The sequence below is a fragment of the Lepidothrix coronata genome, unplaced genomic scaffold (genome assembly GCF_001604755.1).
Source record: "Lepidothrix coronata isolate B3197 unplaced genomic scaffold, Lepidothrix_coronata-1.0 Scaffold55, whole genome shotgun sequence".
Lineage (NCBI taxonomy): Eukaryota > Metazoa > Chordata > Aves > Passeriformes > Pipridae > Lepidothrix > Lepidothrix coronata.
In genome coordinates this window covers 2,908,947-2,934,634 of record NW_016690235.1, presented here as the reverse complement: position 1 = coordinate 2,934,634, position 25,688 = coordinate 2,908,947, and the positions used below count along the sequence as shown (strand labels likewise).

The window sequence follows — 25,688 nt, the reverse complement described above, 5'->3', positions numbered from 1 at the left end:
TTATTTAAGAGCCAGGTGGTAGAGACCTTGAAACTTGTCAACTTATCAGTTGGAATGAAGGAGAATTCTTCCAGAGACACACATTGGGCATGAGGTCAGCACCTTCTTGTACAGTGTTTAGGTGAGGGTTGTTACATGATAGGAAAGGAGTTTCATCCCCATCATTTCTGACACCTTTCTAAATGCTTGTCCCAGCAGCTGTTGCTCTTTATTTTTCTTAAAGCTAACTAAATGGGCTACCAAATAAAGGAAACAGGTGACTTCATTATCTCTAATGTCCTGGACTAAATGTCAAACACTGCTAGGGACTGGAGACCAATATTCAACTGGGATCACCTCTTTCCTTCTGTATGATGCCCCTTAGCTATGTCTGTAATTTAAGTTCATTCTAGTAAGTGTCCAACTGAATCTGACAACACAGTTGTAATGGTGGTAGGCACTCTGTATTTGTGTTCTAGGCATACTACATTGTATTTCTGGTCACAGATATATTGAAAAGAAAAAGCTGTAGGACACATCATATGAAAGTCACAAGTCCAGCAAGATGCCACCTAGGGCTGTAAGTTATGGTAACTTCTCTCCTACTGGGTCTCCTACTGAAACACGGCTTAGACACACAGGAGCACTCAGCAAACCTAAGAGTTTCTATGTGCATGAAAAAGGGAAGAAGTCCTTATTTGAGCAAGAAGGATGAGACAACGGTAGAAACACATCTTCACACATTTATAAATATGAAACAATAAAACTAACATACATAACATCTGCACGTATATATGTAATTCTACAAAACTGAGCCAGCAACAATAAAATTAGGACCTTAGAATAGTATCTATATGATTTGACTACTGTTTTTCTCCTCTGGCATACTGGACTTTTTAGGTGTTTTCTTGCAAATCTTTGAGTTTATTTAGAATCATTAAGCAAGGTCCATATTTACATCTCATCTCACTGTTTTGCTACAAGCAACTCTCCTTTTAATAATGCTTATCTGATTGACCTTGTTCATTTGAGTACTACGTGTTTCACAGATTCATAAAAAATTGAATGCAAGAGACTGCAAGAGCTCAACTGATTAATTCAGTAGCTTGAGGACAAAACTGACTGTATGTCAGTAATTCAGATGTTTGTCTATACTTTTCTCACACTCAGCTCCTGGTGGATACTCCACAATTCTCCCAGGACAATCTATTTTAATGCTTGGTAAATGTTAATGTTAGGAAGTTTTCCCTAATATCTAACCTGAAATCTTTCTGCAACTATTGATGTATTACTCCTTTTCTCTCCTTCATGTACACACAGAGATAAATTATTCACTTGTTATTTGAAACAGCCTTTTTAGATAATTGACAACTTTCATAAATCTTCTAAAATAAAAGACTTGTTCTTTAATATTTCCTTGCAGGTCACGCTTTCTGCATCCCCCATCAGTTTCTCTTCAGGACTGTCACCCCTTTCTTTATGTGCAGAACTAGAGAGAGTACTCCACCTGAAGTATTCAATGCACAGGGAAGAAGGTTACTTTACACGTCTGACAAAGTACACTCCCATGTATACCTACTGTTGTGGTATTTTCTCTGCCATGTTAGTGTGATACTGCTGAGCCACATTCACTTCGTCCTCACTCTAACTGAGCCATACTACAGAGCTGTTCCTAGTGAACTGCTCCCTATTCTGCATTTTTGCTGTTGATTACACTGCCCAAGTGTGGAAACTTACACTTAATAATTTTTGAACATTTTTAACTCATTTCTAATATGCCAAAAGTACATGAAATTCTAACCCTGTCCTCCAACATGACATCAGTTTTTCCAATGGAGTATTTTCTGTTAACCTTTCTCTCTTGTCATCCATCTGATTGATTAACCTGAACACCCAACACACTGCAAACTCTATTCAATATACAACATTTCATTCTGGCATTGAATCCTTCATAATTAATAATTTTTTAATTGAATGCACAGTCTAGGTTAATGACAATGTTTTCCTAGCTTGCTTCTAAGAACACCATGAGACAGAAGATGTACTGAAATTAAAGTATAGATCATCTGATGCACCTCTCTTATTCTGCAATATTTTTCTGTCAAAAAAGGAAAATAGATCTTTGTACTTGACAAATCAATACTACTGTTATTCATATTCCTGTTTCTGTAACATTTACAAAGTGTCTGCTTGCTTTGTTTTTCCACATTCTTTCTGGAAATTGATACTAAAGCTGACTGGTATATATTTCCCTGTCTCCAGTTCCTCTTCACAGGTACTATATTTACTCTTTTCCCATCTTTTAGACTCCTGCATGTTCCCCCAAATCTCTCAGGTCTCAGGTCCCCCAAATCTCAAACAGGCCTGGAACTGCATCCATATCCTCTGATGAAGGGTAGAAGCAGAACCAAAACCCAAACACTTAGAAGGACTGTGAGTCCCCACTTGCACAGTCTGTATTCCTACTGAAAATCCAGATTAAGTGAGTTTTTGCCTTTTTGCTTCTCAGGAAATTTGGTAATTTGAAAACACAGAAACTCTCTAAGTATGGTCTTACCCATCTTCCCTTACTGTGAGCTGAGACCTTTCTTTCAGTATCATGCTAACAAGAAGTTATACAGAGAATACTTAAAAAAAGGTATTATATCCTCTGGTTTTCATGGCATATTTATTGATCATTTCCCCTCTTTGCTGAGTAACGGACCAACTTTTTTGGAAAGCTGTCTACTACAGCACACTGGCAATAAGGTATATTTAAAACCAATTGTTTTCATCCTCTGTTAATTGCTACTAGGGTCTCTACAACATTAGACCCTTCTAATAAGTACCAAGCTTTAGCAGCATTTATTTTGAATAAATAGATATGAGAAGCCTTAACTTTAAAGAATTACACGATGTCTACATTTGTCCACTTTCAAGTTCTGCCTTTAATAATTTAATCAATTAATTTCAGCTTGCTTTCATAAAATAAAGCTGAGTTCCTAAGACCTTTAATGACTGATGAAAAGCCTTGGAAGATGCTCCAAAAATTTGTGACTGTCCTGTAAGTCCTAAGATATCAACTACCTTGCCCTGAGGCAGATCACAGAAACTTGATGCAAAGATCAGGACACAGTTCTTTGGAGCTCTAAATTATCTGTGCTTTGACAATACAAGAAAATCTGTATTTTAGAGGAATTAGGCCAAATTAAATTATATTAGACAACTTACTGTCCATGTTTTCTTCACTCTTCTTGAGCTCTCTGTATTTCCAATTTTCTTCTCCTGCAAGAGATGTAACATTGATTTAACTTTACATTGTCTCAGTCCTGAATTCCTTTATGTATGCAAAATGTCAGTCTTAAAAATAAAATTTCTAGATGCCTAGAAACTACAGGATTAATCCTATGTTATGGAATGTAGTCACTTCAACAAACTATGTCATAGGCACTTTTACATTAAAAAAAAGATATTTAGCTAAATAAATCAGACTCAGTGCAATTTTTTGAACCTTTTATTGCTGAACTCCACTATGACTATAAATAGATCTTAATTTAAATGTACTAGTAAAGTGGGACACATATTTGTCACAAGGAGACAATTCTTTTAATTAATTTTAAATTTCAAATATCAAAAATTTTAATTGTTTGAGTCTTATATTTTTAACATAATCTTTTAATTTTAAAGAATACAATGTAAAAGAAACAAACAGATACAGATATAACTGAGCAAGCAAATTTCTCCGGATCTTTTTATTTGTACATCCCCATGCTTTCCTCTTTATGTAGTATATACAAACAATAAGAACACTCTTGGGACCCTAAGGGACTGTGATTCTGCTTCAGCTTCCTTGCAGCTGTGGCTTTGTTCCTTGCCAGACTCTCTCTTTCATTTGCAAGGCAAGTCTTCAATATTTAATAACTCAGCCTTTTCTTAAAAAATCTAGTAATAATGAGCCATGAAACAGCTACATGATTTGCCAACTGTTTTAAGAAAAAAAAAATTTGAAATAAAGTCTGCAACTTTGAAATTATCTTTACAGATAATTCTTCTTTAAAATATGCCACCATACACCAATATCTTAGCCTCTCCTGCAATTTATGAATGGTTAAGTCTATTCCATTATGAGTTAGTCCTGGCTTTGGCTAATCAGTTAAAGTTAACTTTTAGCATATGGAACATGTAATAAGCAGGTGAAGTTTTTATTTATTTAGATTTTCTCAAGTGAAAACTAAAAATAATTATTTCTATATCTCCCGTTTATTTTTTTCCTACTCAGAAATGTTTCTAACACTGAAATATTAATCCTGAAACATTACAAAAAAATTCTTAGATATATTTTTTTTACTGTCTATTTCACCTTATGTTTACCTAAAAAACTTTAGGAGCTGAAGTTTTGGGAGTGTTTTGTAATAACGTTTAAATACCAATCCAGAAGTGACGTGACTGGGGAGGGAGGGAGGACAGGCATTTCAAAGGCACACCAAGATGCTGACTTAGAGCAGAAGTATGAATGGACCTCTGTGATTCTCTCTCCATTCTCTAGGAAAGATAGCATTGGGAGTTTACATTTCTGTTTATTAAGCTATTCTTTGCGAATATCTTCTTTATTCCATCTGTTATAACAACATCTGAATTCCCTCTATACTATACTACAAGGTAACTTGATTCTGAATATCCTTGACTCTTCCTGATATGCTGACAAAGAGCATGTGCTTTCTCCTATATATGCTTTAAACTCTCTTCTTCGACACACTTCTTTTTCTAAAACAGTGAAAGACATACAGTCCAGCAATGTATAATTGTGTGTGTAAACTGAACTATAAAATGTGAAAAGCAACTCACTTCTTACCTTCTGCATTTTTCCGAAGTTAAAATGAGAAAGGGTTGCAAGTCAAACAAAAAGGAAAGATTAAAGAACAATAAAGTTGGCAATGATATTACCTGGAAACACAAAAGCTAACAAAACAGTCTTAACAAGTTATTTGTGCAAAAATAAAGAAAAATCTGTAGAAATATGAAATATTTTGTAATGCAAAAGACAAGAAACAGATGTATCAAACATTTGTTTGGAGGCAAATTTAGAAATATTTGTTCGGCTTGAAGAAATTTACAGATAGATTTTACACTGATAGCCCAAGAAAGGGCATAAAGTAAAAAGGACACACATCAACTCATTAGTCCTCCAAAATTTAAATAAGTCGTTACAAAGCCTTCCAGAATGTATGCACATATTTGTGTAATTCCTATCTGAACAAGATTTCTTAAAATGAAAAGAAGGTTTTCCACTGCATGAATCTCTGATCTCTGCGTTATGGAGAACCTTTCACAACTATTAAGGGCCTATGCTCAAACTAACATTATTTCCTCCAGAACCATAACTTCCAGTGGTAGGAAATATCAACCTAACCTAGTCTAAGCACTGCAGCACATGTTTGTTGGAGGTAAGTATAAATTAAGGTCATTTTAAGGCAGCTCTCAAACTCTTCTTGCAAAGATCAACCCAAGAAGTTTCAAAAACAGATAAAAATAATACTGAACTAGTATTAAAAAAATTCTGTCTGCTTTACACGTTATTATTAAACATTTTCAATTCCAAATCCATTGACAGTGTAACAATTAATGAAAGCATTTCTAAGTATGAGCTGGTTCTACAGTGCTGCCAGAAGGATAAACTTTTATTCCTCAACCAGTCCTAAAAATAAAATTGGGATAGAAAACCAGACAGCTGTACTATTATTTTATCTGGTAATTTTCAATATGAACTTGAAGAATGCATCACTAAAGGTGGGTACTCCTCAAGTTTGAAAAGAAAAGCCTATACCTGTAGATGTGATGATGTTGATGAGCAATGGACATTTGCATCAGCCTAAAAGTTTCAAGCAACTAATGGGTAGAGCATATACCATACAAACAGATGCAGCTCTGCAGTCTGCTACAACTCTAGTCATATTACCTCGATGATTCTCCAGATCCATATCAAGTTGTTGAATGACCTTTTTAAAATGGTTTGTTTTTTCTTTTACTTCTGCCAGCCTGACAAACAGATAATGAAAATCAAGGTTAAAAATATGTTGTAAAGTACTTACTTTATTTTAGACAAAAATGCAGAGAGAAATCAAGAATAAAAGTTGCAAACCTAAAATTTATCAAAACCAAAAGAATATCAGGAGGATTGTTATTATAAAAGGTATATGTAAGTAACATGTCACTTTAGTCCCAAGAGCTATTAAATATAAGCACTGCTGCTCCTTTTTATTAAAAAACAATTTTTGTTGAGTCATCCATAATTCTTAACTTACTCAAGTAGTCCCTCTGCTGGTTGCTATTCAGCTTTGCAAAGGTACAACATAATTGGTAAAGTGCACCAAATAACTGTACTCCTTAAAAATTACTTATGTGTTCACTAAAATCCATTAAGGAATTGCCATGTACAAGTAAAATACTCTGCTATATGATCAATCAATGTGTGAAAGAAATTACCTTAAACACATTTCTATGTAAAGTCTCACGTATAATTTTTTGTTATTGTATCTTTTAAAAAATTCTGTTAAGCAACTTATTATCTAATTAAAGTATCAACATATTAAAAATTAACCAATAATTACAGCTGGGAATACTGCTTAAAAGAACTTAAATTTGTTTCTAGGATATTTCATGAATTATCTCAAATTTTAAGTCAAAAGAAAAATCAAAACATCAAAATCTCAAAATATTATACTGTTTTAACTATACCCCACAAACTTAACTATTTATCATAAAATTTACTTGACTTTCTTGCAAATCTTCAGAAAGGCCCAGTACCCAAGAATCAAGAAGCAGTACCCTTTTACTCTTTAGAATGGAATTTTCTATAAGCAACTTTGTAACTCTTAGGTTTTGAGAACACATAACAAACTTCAAAATGAGACTGCAGTGCAATGTGCCTCAACTTCATGGATGTCCCAGAGGAGTAGCTTTTTACAGATGAATGTCTTCTTCAGCCTTAAACAAGTTTATGTCAGAGCAATTACCAATTTATATTTTCAAGGCATATTCTCAGTATTCATAAGGGATGAAAGTATCTGATTATGCAGATCTAAATGTTCTATCACTATAAAAGTTGTTTACCTGAAACAGAAGAATATATTCTATTCTCTGTGGAATGTTAACACTAGAACAGGTTTGAAAATGTGGTGATGTTCTAAAAGTCTATAGAAATATATGATGGAACTCAACTGTCTTTAGAGTGTACATGTAATTGATAGCAACAGTATAATGGGGTTACTCACTGTCTTTCCATGCTTGCTATTTTTTGACTATCGTCTTTAACCTATAAAAAAGTATGACAATGTTAACATACGAAATAAAACCTACAAATGAAAAAAGGAAAAGAAAAAAATGATTTCTAAAAGTACAGGGAATAGAAGCTCAGCACATGAAATCACAAACTTGCTGTCACATTGTCCAACAAGAATTGATATGATTCAAGTGTTATCTTTTCCAAATGTTTAAAATCATACATTTAAAAATCAAATCATTGGTCACTCAGACCAATAATCCATATAATACAGATGCGTAGTTACATAACTCAGCATAGGCCATTGTAAACTGATTAAATTGCTCCTGGATTAGTATCCACGTTCAGTACCCACAAGGATGCTGTCTGGAGTTATGTTACAGAGACGCTCAATTGGATCAGTTTTCCCAACCAACATGACTTGTGAATTGGATCAAGTCAACTAGCTGAAAAGCTTCCTGTGCCAATTTTGTTTTCATAAAATCATTGAATGGTTTGTTCTGGAAGGGACCTTAAAGATCATCTATTTCCAACCCACACATCACCTCCCCTCCAGCCCCACTACAGGTAGGGATGCCACACACTTGATCAGGTTGCTCAGGGTCCCATCCAACCCGGTCTTGAACATTTCCATGCAGGGGGCATCCACATGTTTCAGTGCCTCACCACCCTCACAATAAAGAATTTATTCCTAGCATCTAATTTAACTCTCTCATCTTTTAGTTTAAAACAGTTTCCCTCTTGTCCTATCACTATCTGCCCATGTAAAAAGTCACTCTTCCTCTTTTTATAAGCTCCCTTTAGGTAGTGGAGAGCTGCAATGAGGTCTCTCTCCCAGGAGCTTTCCCTTCTCCAGGCTGAACAGCCCCAACTCTCAGTGTGTCTTCACAGAAGAGGTGCTGCAGCTCTCTGATCATCTTCATGGCACTCCTCTGAACCCACTCCAACAGGTCTGCAGCTTTTGGATGAACCTGAAATATCCCAACCTTCTAATTCATTAACTGTTCATAACTTCAGATTATTTGTGCTGCTTAGAATGCAAGTAAAGGCAAGATTCAAACTCAAGTACTTTCAAGTAATATCACCCCTAAAAATACTGACTCGGAGAATCTTTTACATAGCAATATTTTATGTTCTTGCCTGCTTTAGTAATCTCTCTCTTTCCTCCTGTGGAGATTCCATATTCTTATCCTCAGCAATAATTTGATCTCGACGTTCCTTGAGCTCATGGAGCTTTTCATACAGATGCACAGCTTCCTGTTTCACTCCAGATTGTGCTATTTCCTGTTGGGAAAAGCAAACACCTACCAGCTATTTTCAGATGGCAAGAGAACATTGTAGAAATTATGCTTTAGTTAAGCAACATTTATCTGTATATTACAAGTGAAGATTATTTCTTACAAAAAGCACAGAGACGGTATAAAAATAAAATTTAAAATCCATATTGTCAATATTGCATTTTCTAGAATGGAATATCCCAATTAACTAATTCTTGCTTTATGAGTTTGTCCTCAGGCCAATTTTCTGAGTAGATTTACTACTTCATCATATCTAGGGGATTTCCAACCATATACAATATTTAAAAGGACTGAAAAATGTCTAACAGTATTTGAAAACTATACTTTTTGACTGTCTTTTTCTGCTCAGAGATCGTTTAATCCATGGAGGAGGCAATATGAGAACATTGTTCTCAATCTAGCAATATGAAAGTGTATTAAAAATGAGCATTTATGTATGTATATGGAATAAAAAATACATCAGCTGGTACCACTGTGTTTGAAATGCCAATTGCTTTTGAACTGAAATGTGGAACAAGAAAATCAATCTCAGACATTCTGAAAATTTAAAATATATCAAAAAATTAAGTCACAAAAATCCTTAAGAAGGATGTTAATTTAGAGAGATATTCTAAATCCATCAAATGTCACAGAAAACATCTGAAACTGCAGGAGTAACTAAATCCAGGAAAGCTCACTGTTGCTATCAAAATTTTGTACTTGGCATCTAGCAAAAAGAATTTTTACCCAAAACTGATTAGAAATTATTGGTGGAAAACAAAGAGGCAGCTTTGCCTTCCCATTCTAGGGTATGATCCTGCAATAGCTGAAAATTTAAGGAAAAAAAATTTGGTATTTTTCTACTGTATTATTTTTTACACTAAAGATGGTACAGAGACCACTTTTTATCATACATACAGCTCTTAGATTCTCTTCCTTTACATTTAATACATCCAGTTCCTGCTGTTGAACAACCAATTCCTAAAGAGGAAAAAAAGTGCAAAATTCAGATAAAAATTACTACTTGATTACTTTTCGGTTCTAAACCCTAGTATTTATCAAATGCTGTAAAGGGTCTTACTGCTGCTCTTAAAAATTTTAAAGACAAGACTGTTTCCAGTTCCTTTAAGTAACTCAAATGTAATAACCACTTACTTTCAGCATCCAACTTTTCTATTACTCCTATCAATGTTATTTACAGTTGGGCTATGACCAGAAAATTGCCCTTTTTCTACTATTTTTTTCTTAAAATTGGTACTGAGAGTGGAACTTATTATTTCTACTTCAGAAGTTTAGAGTCAGATTTTAAAATCTGAACGAGCCACCACAGTTTCTTCATAGACCAGAAAGAGACTGGCCCTGTCTACTGATTCAGCTCATCCTAAGACAGCTGGGAAACACTGGTGTCATCTCTGCATATACTATACAGAGACATTTTTAGCCTGTATAACTTAAGGCAGATCATGTCAGAGAGCCTAGAAATCTTACTCCTGTTGTTATCATTAGGAATAATGAAGTCACAAATATTTTATAAAGCCCACTTAATTTTTTCTGATATATTGAGACATACAATAATAACAACAGAAAAAACCTAGTCAGATTCACTTCTGTACACAAGGAGAAAACTACAAAACTACAAAAACTGCTGTGGTTATTTTTCCCTTCTGCTTGCTTTTTACACATGATGAAACATGTAAGCATTGCAGCGGCTTTTAAAATCTGCATGTCAGTCCCCAAATTTAAAAGAAAAATTAGGAACACTGTTTATTCTTAAAAAAAGAAATATAAAAAGAGAAAGTACTTAGTCTTAGTCAATTGCTCTATTTATTTTCAGGCACTTTTACAATTGATTAAGATACCAGTAAGATTTTTTATTCTATTAGTCTGTTGTAAAGCTCTTTTGTACTTAAATCTACAACCCTTGAAGCCTGCTTAAAAAATATTTTAGGTAAGTAGAGTGAAACAAACCAACCTGGGAGAGTTTTTCATTAGCAGCCTTCATCTCCATATATTTAGCTTGATCTTCCTGCGACATATCTTTCATTATGTCATCTGCCACAACCTTTTCATGTTCAATATCTTCTTCTACAGCTTGAATTAACTTTTCCGTGCTGTAAAAATACAATGTTCTTGTAACTTTTACTAGTTGATGTTTTTTGTAAGCACTCATTTCAAACTTCAGTATTCCTTCACCCTCACTGAAATGGTCCTTTAGCACAAAAACTCCAGACTCTAAAAAATAGGAGTTACCCACTTGTATCTAATCTTCTTGGAGCTGGATTAGCTATACAAACATTCACACTGTGAAATACAGAAGCTGAAGAATTCCCTGCCCCTACAATACCCACATACTGCTTTCCAACACTTCCAACCTGTCTAACTGCATAGGCCTCAACACTGGTAAAAGCAGACTACTCTCTCTCAGTTGCTCTTAACAGGTGAATTTCCAGAGTAACATCTGGCAGTTTGAAATAAAGAAGTTGGTAGGTGATTTGTGGATGCACATAAAGAAAACATATAACATAGACATCAGGACTTGATGGTACCAGATGATGATGAAAAGATTACTTTCTTTTTGCAATGAATTGTTAGAATTCTGAAGAATGGAGAGTGAGTTCAGCATCTTAAGCAGTGTAGAGTTTTTTAACCATGCAATAAGTAAGAAATTAGGCATTCCTAACATTCTTGATTCATGAATTTAATCGTTAGGAAATCAATAGGCTGCAAACATAAAAACTCTACCACTGCAGCTATAGTGAGCTACAAGCAACTGTCTTAGCAGAAACAAGGAACACATAAAGAACTGTTCTCACTGTGTTGTATCAAGTCTAATAGTTTCTTTGAAATTCATGAAAGCCAGAGAGTCAATTTAAGAACACAGCTAAAGGAAATTAACAAAAGCTCCTGAAACCCTAGAGAGTATACCTTCCTTTCCTTCACTGTTCTTTAAACACTGCTTAAATGGTTTGCTTGTTTCCAGAGTGAATTCTTTCTTAAAGAATGACAAAATCAGCTGAATACATTCCTTCAGGATTTTTTTTCTTCTCTTTTTCATTAACTCTTCCTGAGTTGCAAGATGCCAAAAGTTGTAATTTGTGTAATTAACACTATTGGATCAAAGACTGCAGTCGAGAATGCACTCAGGCTTAAGAGATGATGCAAAATAGATGATGCACAATGATAATCTCAGGGTAAGGGAATAATGAAAATATCACAGAAGCAGAGTAGACTTCACATTGGAATAGACTTCTGAAGGTCACCTGGTCCAGCCTGTGCACTAATCAAACATGGTCATCTAGAGCACGTTTTCAGTGTCTTAGGCAGGTTTTCAATATCTTGAAGATCTTCAAGAAAGATTTATACTCTCCAAGAATCTGAGGATGTTAAGTAGAAATTCTGTCATGTGACCAGTTTGTGCTGCAAAGATGCTTTGGACTCTGATGATGATGATGCAACAAATCAAAGTGATGGTCTCCCACTTTCCAATGCAGCAAATCTGGAGTGCATTGGGACTGTTCAAGAAATACTGGATGGTTGTATTATGACATTAAATTTAATACCCTCTTGAGAGCGGTTGGTTCAGATACAGTCCAAAGAATGAGGCCCTCACTGCAAGTACACTAGTTTATGAATGTATAATTATGTTACATGTGGTAGTGGAAAGGAGTTATTTTTAAGCTACAAGAGTAGTTTGATACAAGACCTGCTGGAAAGCATAGAACTGGGAGTTGGCAGGGAGCTTTCATGTAACTTCCCTATTGGACACATGCCTCAGTCTGGGCCTATGAAAGCTGTTGTAACATCTCAGCAGTGACAGTTTCTCTCAGATCAAGCCCAACTGAAGACATGGAAGAACAGAGAAATTGCAGTGAAGAATTCAAGAAAATGTTATAGCTGCTGATTCCAGAAGGAATCTCCACACTAGATGTAATTCTCCTGGAGGGACTGCAGTGCTGATTAGAGAGAGTATTTAAGTACAAACACGGTACCTTTTCCTGGAGATCACTGGAACATTTAGGGTGGGAGAGAAGAACACAGCTTGCTACATTTATCCTGGGTTCCAAAATACCATGTGGAAGTAGTGGCATGGCAATACCACTCTTGAGAGCAGTAGTGTCTCCAAGCTCTATTGTATATTTCTCCTCTATGTCTGAGACTGCAAATATGCACGGCTGGGTAAGGAAAGGACCCTAGTTTTCCAGCCCCATCTATTTAAACTGTGTGTGGAAACATTACGGACTAGCCTCTTCACCTGAGGCAACTCTCCTTTTCTTATGTAATATGGACTCCTGGCTAAATACTTCAAGATGATCCAGCATGTTTTTGAGACTAGGAGTGTCTGATTTAGTTGTGATGAATCTTCTCTGGAAGAAAACTTCTGACAGAGGGCTGAAACTGGTTGCTTTTCCAAGAGGTAATAAAAATGTCAGGATTTTGTGGCCATCACAGAAACACAATTCATTACCACAAGTAATTTGAAGACTGTGGATGAAGCTGAGCCGGGGATGAGGCTTGGAAAAATTGCAGAATGTTAAGAGATGTTAAGCAAAAAAACAAAGTGGCAATAAGATCAAAGAAGGATACTGAAGTAAAATGACATCTCCAGGCACATGTTTGAAAGGAATGGAGAATGAAAGGAGACTTAGCTGTTCCATAGTTTGATGGTATGCATTGGACAGCATGAGCACTAAAGCAAGCAAAAATTTATTTGACACAGTGTTTGTATCAATATAATCCCTTTTCAATCTCTCTCTCTATATATGTTACCAAATCAGTGCAAATATCATTTTAGAACTTCTTCCTGAAATATAGCCCTTACAACACATGTACTTAACGGTGCTTGCAATTCTTTGTAAATAATGAGCTTTATGTATCACACCATGCAGTTTCTCTGATGATGCTTCCAAAACACAAGAATTAACACAGATTTAACTAACTACTAGAGAGTTTTACTTCAGTATGCAAATACCTTGACATTTCCCTCATTTGATGAATAATCACATAAAAAAAGCAAGTCTTTTTCTGTCTCCAGCATTTCTTTAATTGATTATAACTCAACTTGCTTGTAAATTACCTATGGCATTTTGACTCAGTGCTTCCTCTATGATCTGGAACTTGACACTTCAGCATAATACTATTAGACATTCCTATTGGCTGCAGATCCAATTAAATCCAAGATGATTATAAGAAGTTGCTCAACTTAGTCAATCTTTTGCTAAGGATTTTCCAGGTTTATTATTTTTTTTACACTGCCTGGTTATTCATCAAGTACAAAGGTTGAAGCAAAACAAAGTGCTGTTTCACCATGTTATTTCTTGTCAGTGCATTGAAAAACCCACACATGTGTACATATGCTGCCTTTAAGAAGCAACAGAAAGGTAAGACACTTGGTACATCTAATTAAAAATTCAGGCAAAGATTTATTAGTGTAATTTTGTTGCTAGTCTGGAAACAAATACATCTCAAAACTTCAGGAATTACTATGAACCTTGGACATGTGAAGTTGTTAAGTAAATTGTACTTCATTAGAAAGCTGGGGAACAGTCTCTGAACAGACTACCCGATTGTATAAAGTCTATTACCTCATCTATTAAATGCTAAAATCTTCAAAGTTCTCAGAAGAACATTTTTAAGAAAGCACTTCTAATTACAAGAAAATGGCAAAATATTACCACTGTATTTCCAGGTTGAGTTTCTTCCCATAGCAATTAGTTTAAACAGCAATTCTTAAAGTCTGGTTCTGGTAAAGAGCTAAACTGCAACTAAATTACAGATGCTTTCCTGTTCTTCTACTGATTATACAGGTTCACACACACAAAATGCAGGAAATCATATTTGTAAAAAAACCCCTAAGCTTTCAGTAGAAACTAAAGTAAAAACTATGAACTGTTTTTCACTAAGACACGTGTACAACTTAAATTTTCAACTTGATTGTTATTAACTTATGGATTAACTTTAAAAACAATATTTAATATATTTTCCCCACTCTATTAAAGATAGTTCTTTTCTTAAAGTCCGCAAAGTGCAATATTACCATTAATCTGTATTTCTACATTACCAGGTTAAGACCCACTCTGTTTCCAAATACCTTGGAAGCAGTGCCTTTAAGGACAAAATATGTCCTAAGTTCCAACTATTAAAATAGTTCTGGAGTTCTCAAACTGCATCATGTTTTCCATTAGCAATACACAATCTGGCTTCAAAAATATGCAGGCCACCAGTACCATCAGTGACAAGAGCGATACCTATGGCAGGACATAATTCCACGGTGGCTGCTGATGCTAGCACCCTTTGTCCCTGATAATGGCTCAAAGGCACAAAAGGTTTATGAAATCTTTTTGTATTTAATGTAAGTTTCCAGCAGAAGTAGAAATACACAATGGATCAGAGCAGAGTAAGTGGCTCTTATCTTCCTCTTCTTTCCTAGAAGTTATTAAGTCTCTGGGCTGATTCAGTTAGGTGAATGAGGTCAATCCTCAGACATGCAAATATATAGAAGCTATTAAGTGACTTGATCAATTTGTTCTATGACCTCACCTATTCCATTCTCATCAGCAGAGGCCTCCTGGCACTTTCCTTAAGGATGGTGGAGTTTTTTAAAATCTAACTGGCTGCCTATATTTAGCATTGTTCATGCAACTAAGCTTCCTTATGTAATTTCCTCCACTCTGTTAAATTCAGTGAATACTCTGTACAGCTCAAGACACAATAAGCACTTTAAGCAAGTACCTTACACTCTAGCTTTCAGGTCCTTTTTACTCTGGAAGATAGAAGTCTTGGAAGGAGATATTGAGATTCACTTAACCCACTATCTTTTCAGATGCTTAAGAAAAAGCACAAAAATTAAACATTAATCTACCTTTTACGTAACATTTTCCTTCAAGTGTGGTGCAAACAGGGACTGACTTAACATCTGCCAGACATAGTTCAAAAGGAAGAGATCCTGCAAATAACGCCTAATTCAAACAGAATAATGAGTGCCACTTCCTCTGAGAGACGTTAATGTCACAGTGGAACTGTGTAGGAAATTTGTAGGAACTTTGTTGAATTTCAAAAAATGAAAGCTGAAATCTGCACAAAAACTCCATCACAAGAGATTGAACCATGTTTACTTCGTGCAATACGGAGGTCCAGGTTTATGCCATATGATATGTTATATTAGGGACAACAGTGAGATTAAAATACCAATCTAATAGTTGAAAATTCACAAAAAGTGCTTAATAACTTATTTAAGAACATAAAAGAAATTGGACTGGACAAACCAACCATCCATCTACTGCAGTATTCTGCCTCTGTCAGTGGCAACAAGGGAAAGTGTTTAGGGAGAGCATACCAGCCTGAATACTTTCTGCAGTTTACATCTACCACAGTCTTCCACTACCCATAATGGCTTTGTCAGGGATATTAATGAGTACAGCCCTGCCTATTTGTTTTACACATCTATGAAACTTTTACCTATTAACTTGTCTAACCAATCCCTTTTTTATTTACTGATACAGTTTGCTTACTGGATTTTAAGTTTGGCTCAATTAAGGGAAAGTTGAATTCATTAATTCTGATAGCCTCTGTTTTTCTGCTTAATTTTGCATTTCCAATATTTATGTAGAACAAAATTTATTAAATTGTCATGGAAATTACTATACCTATTAATTTATTAAACTACCACAACAGTAGACACTGGTATTCTGGTCTTGGTATACAAAAGTGTTGTTTTTTACTAGGCTCTAAACATGAAACATTCTTGGCTTGTGATATGGGTTGGAACACTGTTTTTGAATCCAGTGACTGCTGACTGCAACATTACTTCCCAAACTGTAAGTTTTATACGGATATGAACTACTCTTATTTTTGAAAGACACACTTGAAGCAGAAGGCATTTTAAAAACTGTTTCAAAAACATAAAATTCCTGAAGAAAGAAGTACAAAAAGACAAATAAGAACTGGTTTTCTGAGAAATGGACAATTAACTGATGGCAGTCATTGTAAGTGGGTGAATCATCACTGAAACACATTTGAGATGGTTTTATATCTCAGACAAATTCCTCCACAGACAACAGGAATGCCTCCTATACATATATAAATAAATCTCTTCTTTTCAAAAAACATAAGTATTTCAAGGTATTGAGAGTAAACACTCCAATCTGAAAAGACTGCAGCTATGCTAAACTTCAACACAGAAAATTAAAATTAATTTAGGTGATACGAAAAAAATATAATAAATGTTTTGTTGAGGGTCTGCTCTAAAGATGTTTTAAAGACTAAACATAGGTATTTTTAAAACAATTCATTTTAAAAGGTGTACTTGAATTAATTTGCAGAATAAACTTCCTCTGTGACACTGTTCCAGATTATATGGGAAAGAAATCCTTTTTCTACCCAGTCAAGCTTCATTTCAAATTTTAAAACAGACGCCCCTATTAATTCCAAAATAGCATGTCATAGTGGTTATATTTTGGATGATCATCATATAAAGAGCCTTGCACTTTATATGATGATATAGAGTTAAAGCACTAAGTCGTCAGGAACTTCAGGTCTTTATCCATTAGGAAGATTAATTCTCATGTATCACCAGATCATAAATTAATTAAGAAAGACATAAATAAAACTGCATGAAGAGCAGTAGAACTTTTCTTTTAAAGTGGCAGCATTAAAAAAATACCAGATCATATTTGCCTTTAACAGTCATCAATGAGACATCTTCATTACCAGACTTTTGTACAGTATTTAATTGTCGTCATTCTCTTTTTTTCAGCAGGTCATTTGTGACGAGTCTGGAAAGAACCTCTCTAATATCCCCACCAACCTTTCTCAAAACGTTACTAAATTAAGCCTCAAAAACAATAAAATCACTTTAAAAGATAGTGACAAAGAGATTCTTGGACGTTTTATTAACCTCACTGAACTTCATCTGAATAAAAACAGGATTACTGAACTGCACAAGAACAGCTTCTGCAATCTGAAAAAACTCATAAATCTGGATATCAGCAACAATCATATTAGCACAGTTCATAAAGCAGCATTTGCAGGATTAAATCAACTCTCTGTGTTGAATCTATCCTATAACATGATTGCTCAATTAGATTCAGATGCATTTACTTCTCTAGAAAGCCTGACGGTTTTAAATCTACAGTGTAACTTACTGAACTACCTTCATATAAAATCATCTTTTAAATTGATTAAAATTGTTTTAGCTGGAAACCCATGGATCTGCTCCTGTGACCTCCTTGACTTACAGATATGGCTAACTGCCTCCAATGTTACATTGGGTAAGTTTTGGTAAGAGCAGCGTTTCACATTTGTTTATACTGAACAGCTTTACCTTTCTTTTTTTTTTGCTGTGGATAATATCCACCATCAACTTACCCGCATTTTGCAGCAATACAATAGCTATCCATGAGATTTTTCTAGACTAGGGTGCCAAAATATTAACAATATCTCACAGCCTTTTCATTGCTCACATTCACAGAAAATGAAAGCAACACTACATGTACGCTACCAACCAAGAAAGAAATCTCCATCAAGACGGCTATCCAACCAGCTGACTGTAAAACTGAAAAAACTTCTTCAGAAAACACTGTAACTTCCACTCCTGTCATTAACCTCAGAAGTAGTGCCTTAATAACAGCTCTGACTCCAAACATCACTGGAAACAATGGAACACATGCAGGTAATGTACAGATGCTTCACTTTACTGCTTATAAGCTGTTTGATTTGCTGTTCCATGACTTTATACCATTTTGTATGCCTAGCACACTCTCATTTTCCATAAAAAGCCAGGGCTACAGAACAAGCATATTTCCAGGTTCTGTTAGACAGTCACACACATTATGGTGCATGTTAAGCTCTACTGAGTAAGTGTTCAAAACGAATAAACCACACAAATTCCCAAATGATATTGAAAAATGATGATGAAATTTCAAAGCCCTGAAATTCAAATAACTGTCTAGATGTCTAACTAACAGAAGTAGGAAGCAACTTAAAAAAATATATATATTTTAAAAAAAACCCAACAAACTTTTCCCAAACTAACTGGTTTTTAGATGTAATTGTTTTCCTAAAACGTGAAAGTGTGACCCTACAGATTTTACTCCTGCCCTCAGCTGTGTTTGGTATAAAGGACATGGATGTGCCTGTCACATATTTTTTGGAAATTTCAGTGACACTCTCCTCACCTTTCTATGTTAATTCCATCATTATTCTCTAATATTCTAGTTTGGCTTTTGGCAAAGCATCTGTATCAATCTACAGATATATACACAAATCATAAGCCACCACTGCCACACACTTCTTTAGCTGTACCAGGCTATAATCTATTTTAGAACTGTGGCAGGTACACAAAATCAGCTTCTAAATAAAGACTAATGGCAAGTCTTATTGACTTTTTTACTATAAAAGAAACACAACTGAAGGCATATACCAAACAAAAGGCATAATATGTTAGGGTGCAGACATCATCCCCACACAGAAAATTAAGCCTGGGAAACAGAATTTGAAGTCAATTGCTGATCATTTTTTCCCAAAGCCTAATTTTTGTATTTAAATTTTGAAAAAAAATTATGTTATCTTTTATATGTTCCTGGAACTTTATCTGACTTTGAAACTATTATTTTTTATAAATATGCATGGTAGATTTATATTACTAGAAATATGAGATGCACATATATTTTTGGTCTCTGTGATGTTACTGACTCCTTAATAGCATAGCAATAACATTATACTAAAGCTCTGTAGACACTCACTAATTCTCTATCATTGTTTATTTTGTGAGTTCTCAATTTAACTATGAAAAAAAAAACCTACTAGAGCCCTTGCTAGAATTCCTCATGAAAATTACAATTCTTTTTTCCTGTTTATTTTAAAGAGTTACCACTTCTTGGCAAAAGTTGGACCTTCCTGGCGGGTGTCCTAGGGTTTGTCCTAGGCACTACACTCCTGATTTTTACTGCTGTAAAATGCCCAACATGGTATCATTATGTGATCAGCTACCGACACCGTCGTCTGGAAGAAAATGACCCAGAGAGGTTTGAACAGGAGTTCTCAGCTGACACGAGCCCTTCTCCTTCAGTACTGGGTACAAACAGTGAAGAACCCATTGTAATCTTTGAGAAAATTCATGCATTTGGGGATGGAGAAGATGGATTTATTGAGGATAAATACATTGATTCTTATGTAAATGAGGAGAGTTAATGTCTTAAACAACGAATAATGCACTGACTTTTCAAAAATGTAGAACACTTGTACTTCCATTTTACACTACTCATGTACAATACAAAATGAAGTTATGCAGTCTATCTCCTTTCATCTCGACAAATCCATAATAAGGTTTTGCTGCATCAATCATGAAGTTCAAAAATGTGGTGGTATGCATGCATTACTGGCACAACAAATACTTCAAAACATGCAAAAATACTTATAATGCACGCTTTATGAAAATCTATTTGGCTACTTATGTCAGGGCATGGGGAGTGCTTACTGTATATTGCTAAACATGAACAAGTACTACTTGCTACTTTAAAAAATAGCAAGTGAAGCTGGCACAATCACTAACGCTTTAATTGCGAAGAGGTCTAGAAAACAAAAATAATTTCTCCAACATTCTGAAGCACACCACAGTCAGACTGGGGATTGAATTCAAATCAGTGTTGTCACAGCTCAGTAGTCTATTAGCCAAAACCAACATAATCGTACAACACAGCATTTGGGTATTGTTCTACCTAAATTAGCAGAGTAAGAAAGACCAATTGCTGTATTCCCTTAAATGTGTATGTACAGTACAATGACAAATTATCATTCCAGTGTACCTAATGCCTTTATACCTTAGTTTGCTACTGAACCAAGTACTTTCTCTTCAGATTTCCTTAACACTTTAAAAATGCATTCATCGGTAGAATAGACCCATTTGCGAGCTGTTGAAAGCAACAGTATTATTGAAATGTGACTTGTTATAAACTGGTAAGCTGTTTTCTCAAAGTGCTTATTGATATATAAAATCTCATTCTTGAGATTGCTTTCAGTGGTAACAAGCACAATCATGTACCAAGCACATCTCCTGTCCCTAAATCAAACATCTCAAAAAGTCACTGTCTCAGCCTATCGCTACACAAGCCATTCTCCTGGCTTACAAATTCCTATTGGAAAAATCTTGCTGTCCTCATCTTTCCCTCTACACAACCCTACCTTACCAGGTAGGTAAAGATTTAGTTCCCACTTCTGCTTGTTTTCCTCACTCTGTTACTCCACAACTCCCAAAACTGAGGACTTTGACAGCAGATTGCCAAGACAGCAGTCTCCACCACCACCTAACTTCTTGGACATCTTGGTAAGTATCTCCAGGGCAGTTACTGCAGTTTAAACCTAGGAACTCTAGCTGCAATCTGGTACTAATGCATTACCTTGAAACCGTTCAGGTATCATGTGTGATATGCATCCCACTGTTGAGGTAGGAAGTAACACCTCCATTTTCTGGAGTTCAGTTATAGTCTTAACAGCTTTGGAGAAGCACATACTTAATGTACTTACGCTTGTCTTTCTGTGAAGATTTTATCCATACTCTGAGCGTCTTGGTCATTCTGAACCTTTAACTTAAAAGATATAATATTGAAATACAATCAAGTTTATAATAAATCATAGAATCATTTAGGTTGGAAAAGACCTCCAAGATCAAGTCCAACCCTTAACCCAGCACTGCCACGTTCACCATTAAACAATGTCCCTAAGTATCATATCTATGCATCTTTTAAACACCCCCAGAGAAATTGATTCACTTACTGTTACTGTGGGATCTGTTCCTGGAACACTTAGTAAAATACTGTTTCAGCCTCCAAACAAAATGAAAATTTAACACTCGCAAAGCATTTTTCTTTTCTTGACACAGACACTGGGTCTTTATTTTTTTAATCAGAGAACAAAGTTGTTTTGACCAAGAAATATTCAGATCATTTTTCAAGTGAGCAAAACAGCCTTTTCTGAAACTAGATTCTTTTGTTTAAGGACAAAGTGATCAGAAGAAACGAAACATGCTTAATGCCACTCATGCCTTAACACTTAGAGGAACACTATACCTGTGCTAGAAAATAAAGAAAGAAAGTAAAGGAAGAAAAAAACTCATTGATTTTTGTGGCTGGCCATGTCAGAGACCTATTTAATACTTATTATGCAAGAGACATTCAAAAGGCTGAAGACAAAAGAGAATTAAATGTTCAGAAGACCAGCCAGTTTTAAAAGGCAGTGCAGTCTACCTGAATTTGTCTTCCCTATGACTAGTCCTCCCAGGAAAAGAAAGAAGATGTTTTAACAATCATAATTTGGGTCGGTTTCGTACACCACAGGAAACTACTATGGGGCTGTTAATGCAATACTTCAAATAATTACCTAAGTACAAACATGTTGCTAATACTATGAATAATTTAACCGAGAAAAATAGATAAGTTTTAAATTAGTGCTATGCTTTTTTAGATATGTCATGCATGCAAAGCACCAAGAATGTAACACACACCATTTCGCTGTTAAAACATAGCAAATACCATAATTCTTACCATATTGTAATCGCGACTCACTTCTGCCATATCTGTACTGGTGTTAAGTATATCCATAACCTGAAATGAGACAGAATTCCAGCCTATTATTGCTCTCCTGTTTTTTTTTTTAATTAAAAAAAAAAATCAATAAATAAACCAGGCATAGCGTTCGTGAAAACACAGAAACTTTCAGTTATTCCAAACGGAAAAAACGTGATCTGGGAATCTGAACAGATTACATGTCTTTTTCAAAACTAATCATCATTACATGTAGCTGTTCTAAACCCTGAATATAGACAGCCATTTCTCCTATGTACAGTACACTTCCTTTTTTTTTTTATGTTTTCCTTAGCTTCCATCTCATTCCTTTCCAATAACCAAAGAAATGTAGCATTAACCAGTACATTTTTATTGAGAAATGTCAATAAAAAAGATGCTGAAGTAAAGCAAAAGCAGTACAAAGTAAATGAGAGAATAAATTAGAGAAGGAAGAGCACTCAGTATCAAAATTTGACATCAGCATACCATGTTGAAGTCTGCTAGTTGACCTTGAAATTCCTTGATTTCACTAGCTAATGCCTCTGCCCTAAATACAAAAGAAAAAGTCAAACTTAAGGTGGGAAGATTTGTATATGTAAAAATAAAAAAAACGAAAAAAAAATTATTTAATGGTTTCTTGAAGCCTGCCCAATATTCAAGAATAGTCTTGTGTCTGAGAAAGTCAGCACTGCATTAGCTGCAATACATCTTACCGTTTTTCATATGACAAATAGACAGATTTCTCTTGCTTGTACATTTCTACTTCTTCCTGCAGCTTGTTAATTTCTGTTGTGAGTTCATTTGTTTTGCTTCTGAAAAAAAAACAAACAAAAAAATCATTAACATTTGGATGTAGGACTAAAACACAGCTAGAAAATAAATTTTACTACAGGAGATTTACAATTAGTATCTCACTGCATTGCACTCTTTCTAATCAGCATTTCAAAGAAGAGCTAAATAAGTGAGGAAAAAAGCAAAGTGGTTGTATCAGACAAAGTCATAAGCAGTTGCTATAAAACTTTGATGTCAAATAAAATATTTTAATCAGCTTTTTGTTCCTGCTGGTAAAACAGGTGTGAATCATTCTTAAATGGACAGAAAACAGGATAACTTCACAGAATGTGAATATCATTCATATTTAAAATGACATCTTTTAGGACTGGTTATTGAAACCTGCATTATGATCAACTGAAAAAGATCCATATGCAACAGTTTCCACCAGGTCTTGCCATTGTCCTTGTTAGCTCAATGTATAATCCAAGTAATGTACACTAAAAAGTGTTTTGTTTGCAATGCTACATACAAATGGAGCTATGGGACCTATCAAGCACTACAGGCGGAAGCTCAAAGTCACCAACCCTCCTCTTACTAATGCTGTGGGATTGCATTTAACTTAGCAAGCCTAACTACAGATCATTAAAGGAATCTACTTGTACTTGGACATAAGCATGAAGTTCCTTTCTTCCTACAAACTATATGCAAAATAACCTTAACTGTTATAGCAGGACTCCCGTAACAGTTCAGTAAGTGAACACCACCTGTCCCACACTATTGTTAAGCTTAAACTCTGGGTCTGAAAGAGAACAGGGCACTAAATCTGATGTAGTTTGAATGTATTGTAAACACGTACCTCAGCACCCCAAGGTAATAGGTTTTATCCATTATCTGTCTCTGGGGACCTGATAAAGGAGAGCAATATGTTATCTTGTTAGAAAAAACCTAATTTTGATGAACTGTAAATTATGAAAATAATTTGAAAAATCCACTGGCAGAAAACTGTTATATTTTAGTGTTGTTAAACAGATATCTCATTAAAAGAAAAGGCATTTTTAGACTGTTGTGAAAATAAACATTACTATTACAATATAACAGAATATTTTAATTATTCTGCAGTGATGATGAAGATGCAATTAATTTTGTTCTATTGTTTTGAATGATTCTTAAACACAGCTCAAGTACAGAAAAGTCTTTGTCTTCTCTGACTGCTAAGAGCAATGACAATAAAAGGCACGCTTTAACCTTCATTTTCTTTCTCATACTCCTTTTAATCACAGCTATTCACTCTGGAATTTATACAGTAATGAAAAGTTTTCCTTTAAACACCTAAATATTCCTTTAAAACACCTGCAGATATCTCGACAACTGTTTTCTATACAAAATACCTTTCATCGCAGTTTTTATTCCACTTAATCCTTGTTGAGTCACTGGACGGTCTGCAACTTTAATCTGAGATGATAAAACTCCTCCAGCAGTCAAAGAACCACCACGAGAACCAGGTCTTGCCGTACTAGGAGGCATCTATAAAAAAAAAGTCAAACGACAAACCTCCTAATTATTACCTAATGCAATTGCCAAAGCAATCAAAAACATCAAGTCAGCCTCTATACTCATTGTATAAGCATGTTTTAGCATTTACATCTCTTCAGGAAAACAAAGCTTTAGTCAAAAGTCTGCTGTAGAAGGGTAAGGGATTACCTTTGAGCAGCTGTTCATTGTTCCATCTGTCTGCAACACTAATGCTATTAAGGTCTCCCACGTGAACTTTTGATGCTGGACCTCCTTAACCCCTTTCAGTCAAAAGTAGAACCGAAAACTTTCTACAAAATTGAAATCTAAAAGTTCGTAATAAAAAAACTAAAACAAAACAAAACAAAACAAAAAAAACAAACAAACAAAAAAAAATTACTCCAGTGATGGTACTGGGAAAAAAAAAAGAAGCAGCAAAAAAAAAAAGGATAAAAATCTAAATATATCAAAGTTAATAATAAATGTTTTTAACATACCGCTGTTCCTATTCTGGCTGCTGATGGAGTCCGTGATGAAGAGGCAGGCCTCGAGGTCAGCCCTATTCCTGCTCTTGAGGAAGAACGAGCTATTGGAGGTCTGTGACTGCTGGCCATTTTTTGTCTGTTTTTCAACTTCTCTCTGGAAAGAAGAGAAACAGTCCTTTGATTTGCACGGGGTCCTTAATACTGTCGGAGACCAACTCTTTAAAGCTTAACTCTTTCCCTTATTAATATAAGTTTAGGGGGTTCTTTTATTTTTTTTTTTTTGGCTTTTTTGGACTCTGCAGAGCACTTCCTGACCGGTCGGTACGAGGCAGCGACAGGGCTCAGGAAAGACCACGCAAGGTCCGTGAGTAAGGTGAGGCACTAGCCCCTTTTCAGTGCTCAATCAGCTCTCGGCTTATTCGTGTGGCATTTATTGCTTCAGTACCTGCCCACAGAACGCAAGTTTTTCAAGAAACAAAGTGGAAGCGAGCCGCTGTTGCAAATAACCACTTGAGTTATCTGGAGACGGTCCGTAAACCGCCGCCAGTCACCAAGGCGACCGCGCTACCCCCGATGGATTAAATACGTTATATCCGCTATACAATCCCGATTTATATCACCCCGGCAGCTTCCGCCTGCTGCCCCGCGGAGCCGCTCCCGCCCGGCGAGCCCCGGCCCCAGCCCCGGCCCCTCACCGCGCCGCGGTATCGCGGCAACGGCGCGCACTGCTATCGCGAGGGGCGCAAATCCCGCTCCACCCGCTGCAGCCCGCGAGGACTACAACTCCCAGGAGGCATCGCGAGAGGGGCGCGATGCCTGCCGGGACATGGAGTCCCGGGGAGCCCAA

The 25,688-nt window shown here is 35.6% G+C and overlaps 2 protein-coding genes across 7 annotated transcripts in view; one reads left to right on the top strand and one right to left on the bottom strand.

Moving 5' to 3' along the window:
• The window catches only part of IFT74 (intraflagellar transport 74), a 36,591-nt gene extending 10,946 nt beyond the window's left edge, over positions 1-25,645 (bottom strand). Inside the window, exons 1-15 of one of the 4 annotated variants that reach the window (XM_017816441.1) lie at positions 25,537-25,645; positions 24,854-24,995; positions 24,233-24,368; positions 23,701-23,749; positions 22,784-22,882; positions 22,557-22,617; positions 22,050-22,109; positions 21,034-21,095; positions 10,487-10,625; positions 9,433-9,495; positions 8,378-8,521; positions 7,230-7,270; positions 5,915-5,994; positions 4,811-4,813; positions 3,190-3,243 (exon numbers count right to left, since the gene is read on the bottom strand). In XM_017816441.1, the coding sequence (XP_017671930.1) occupies positions 3,190-3,243; positions 4,811-4,813; positions 5,915-5,994; positions 7,230-7,270; positions 8,378-8,521; positions 9,433-9,495; positions 10,487-10,625; positions 21,034-21,095; positions 22,050-22,109; positions 22,557-22,617; positions 22,784-22,882; positions 23,701-23,749; positions 24,233-24,368; positions 24,854-24,970 (1,108 nt within the window). In that variant the 5' untranslated portion in view covers positions 24,971-24,995; positions 25,537-25,645. The other 3 variants (XM_017816440.1, XM_017816442.1, XM_017816443.1) reach the window with 3 other exon arrangements.
• On the top strand, positions 13,784-22,175 carry LRRC19 (leucine rich repeat containing 19). Of its 3 annotated transcripts, none has more exons than XM_017816445.1 (5): positions 13,784-13,892; positions 16,236-16,328; positions 17,270-17,780; positions 17,981-18,181; positions 19,376-22,175. In XM_017816445.1, exons 1-5 carry the CDS (start codon positions 13,866-13,868, stop codon positions 19,699-19,701), a joined length of 1,158 nt encoding a protein of 385 aa, XP_017671934.1. In that variant the 5' UTR covers positions 13,784-13,865; the 3' UTR covers positions 19,702-22,175. The 3 variants fall into 3 exon arrangements, with proteins under 3 accessions (XP_017671934.1, XP_017671933.1, XP_017671935.1); XM_017816444.1 differs by having other exon boundaries at positions 17,267-17,780; XM_017816446.1 differs by lacking the exon at positions 16,236-16,328 and having other exon boundaries at positions 13,812-13,892; positions 17,267-17,780.
• Positions 25,646-25,688: the final 43 nt, after the last annotated feature.

Coding starts and splice junctions, on each gene's coding strand:
- LRRC19 (XM_017816444.1), top strand. CDS start 13,866: ATGCTGCCTTTAAGAAGCAACAGAAAG. Junction 16,329..17,266: donor GCAACATTACTTCCCAAACT/GTAAGTTTTATA, acceptor TCTTTTTTTCAG/CAGGTCATTTGTGACGAGTC. Junction 18,182..19,375: donor AAACAATGGAACACATGCAG/GTAATGTACAGA, acceptor TTTATTTTAAAG/AGTTACCACTTCTTGGCAAA.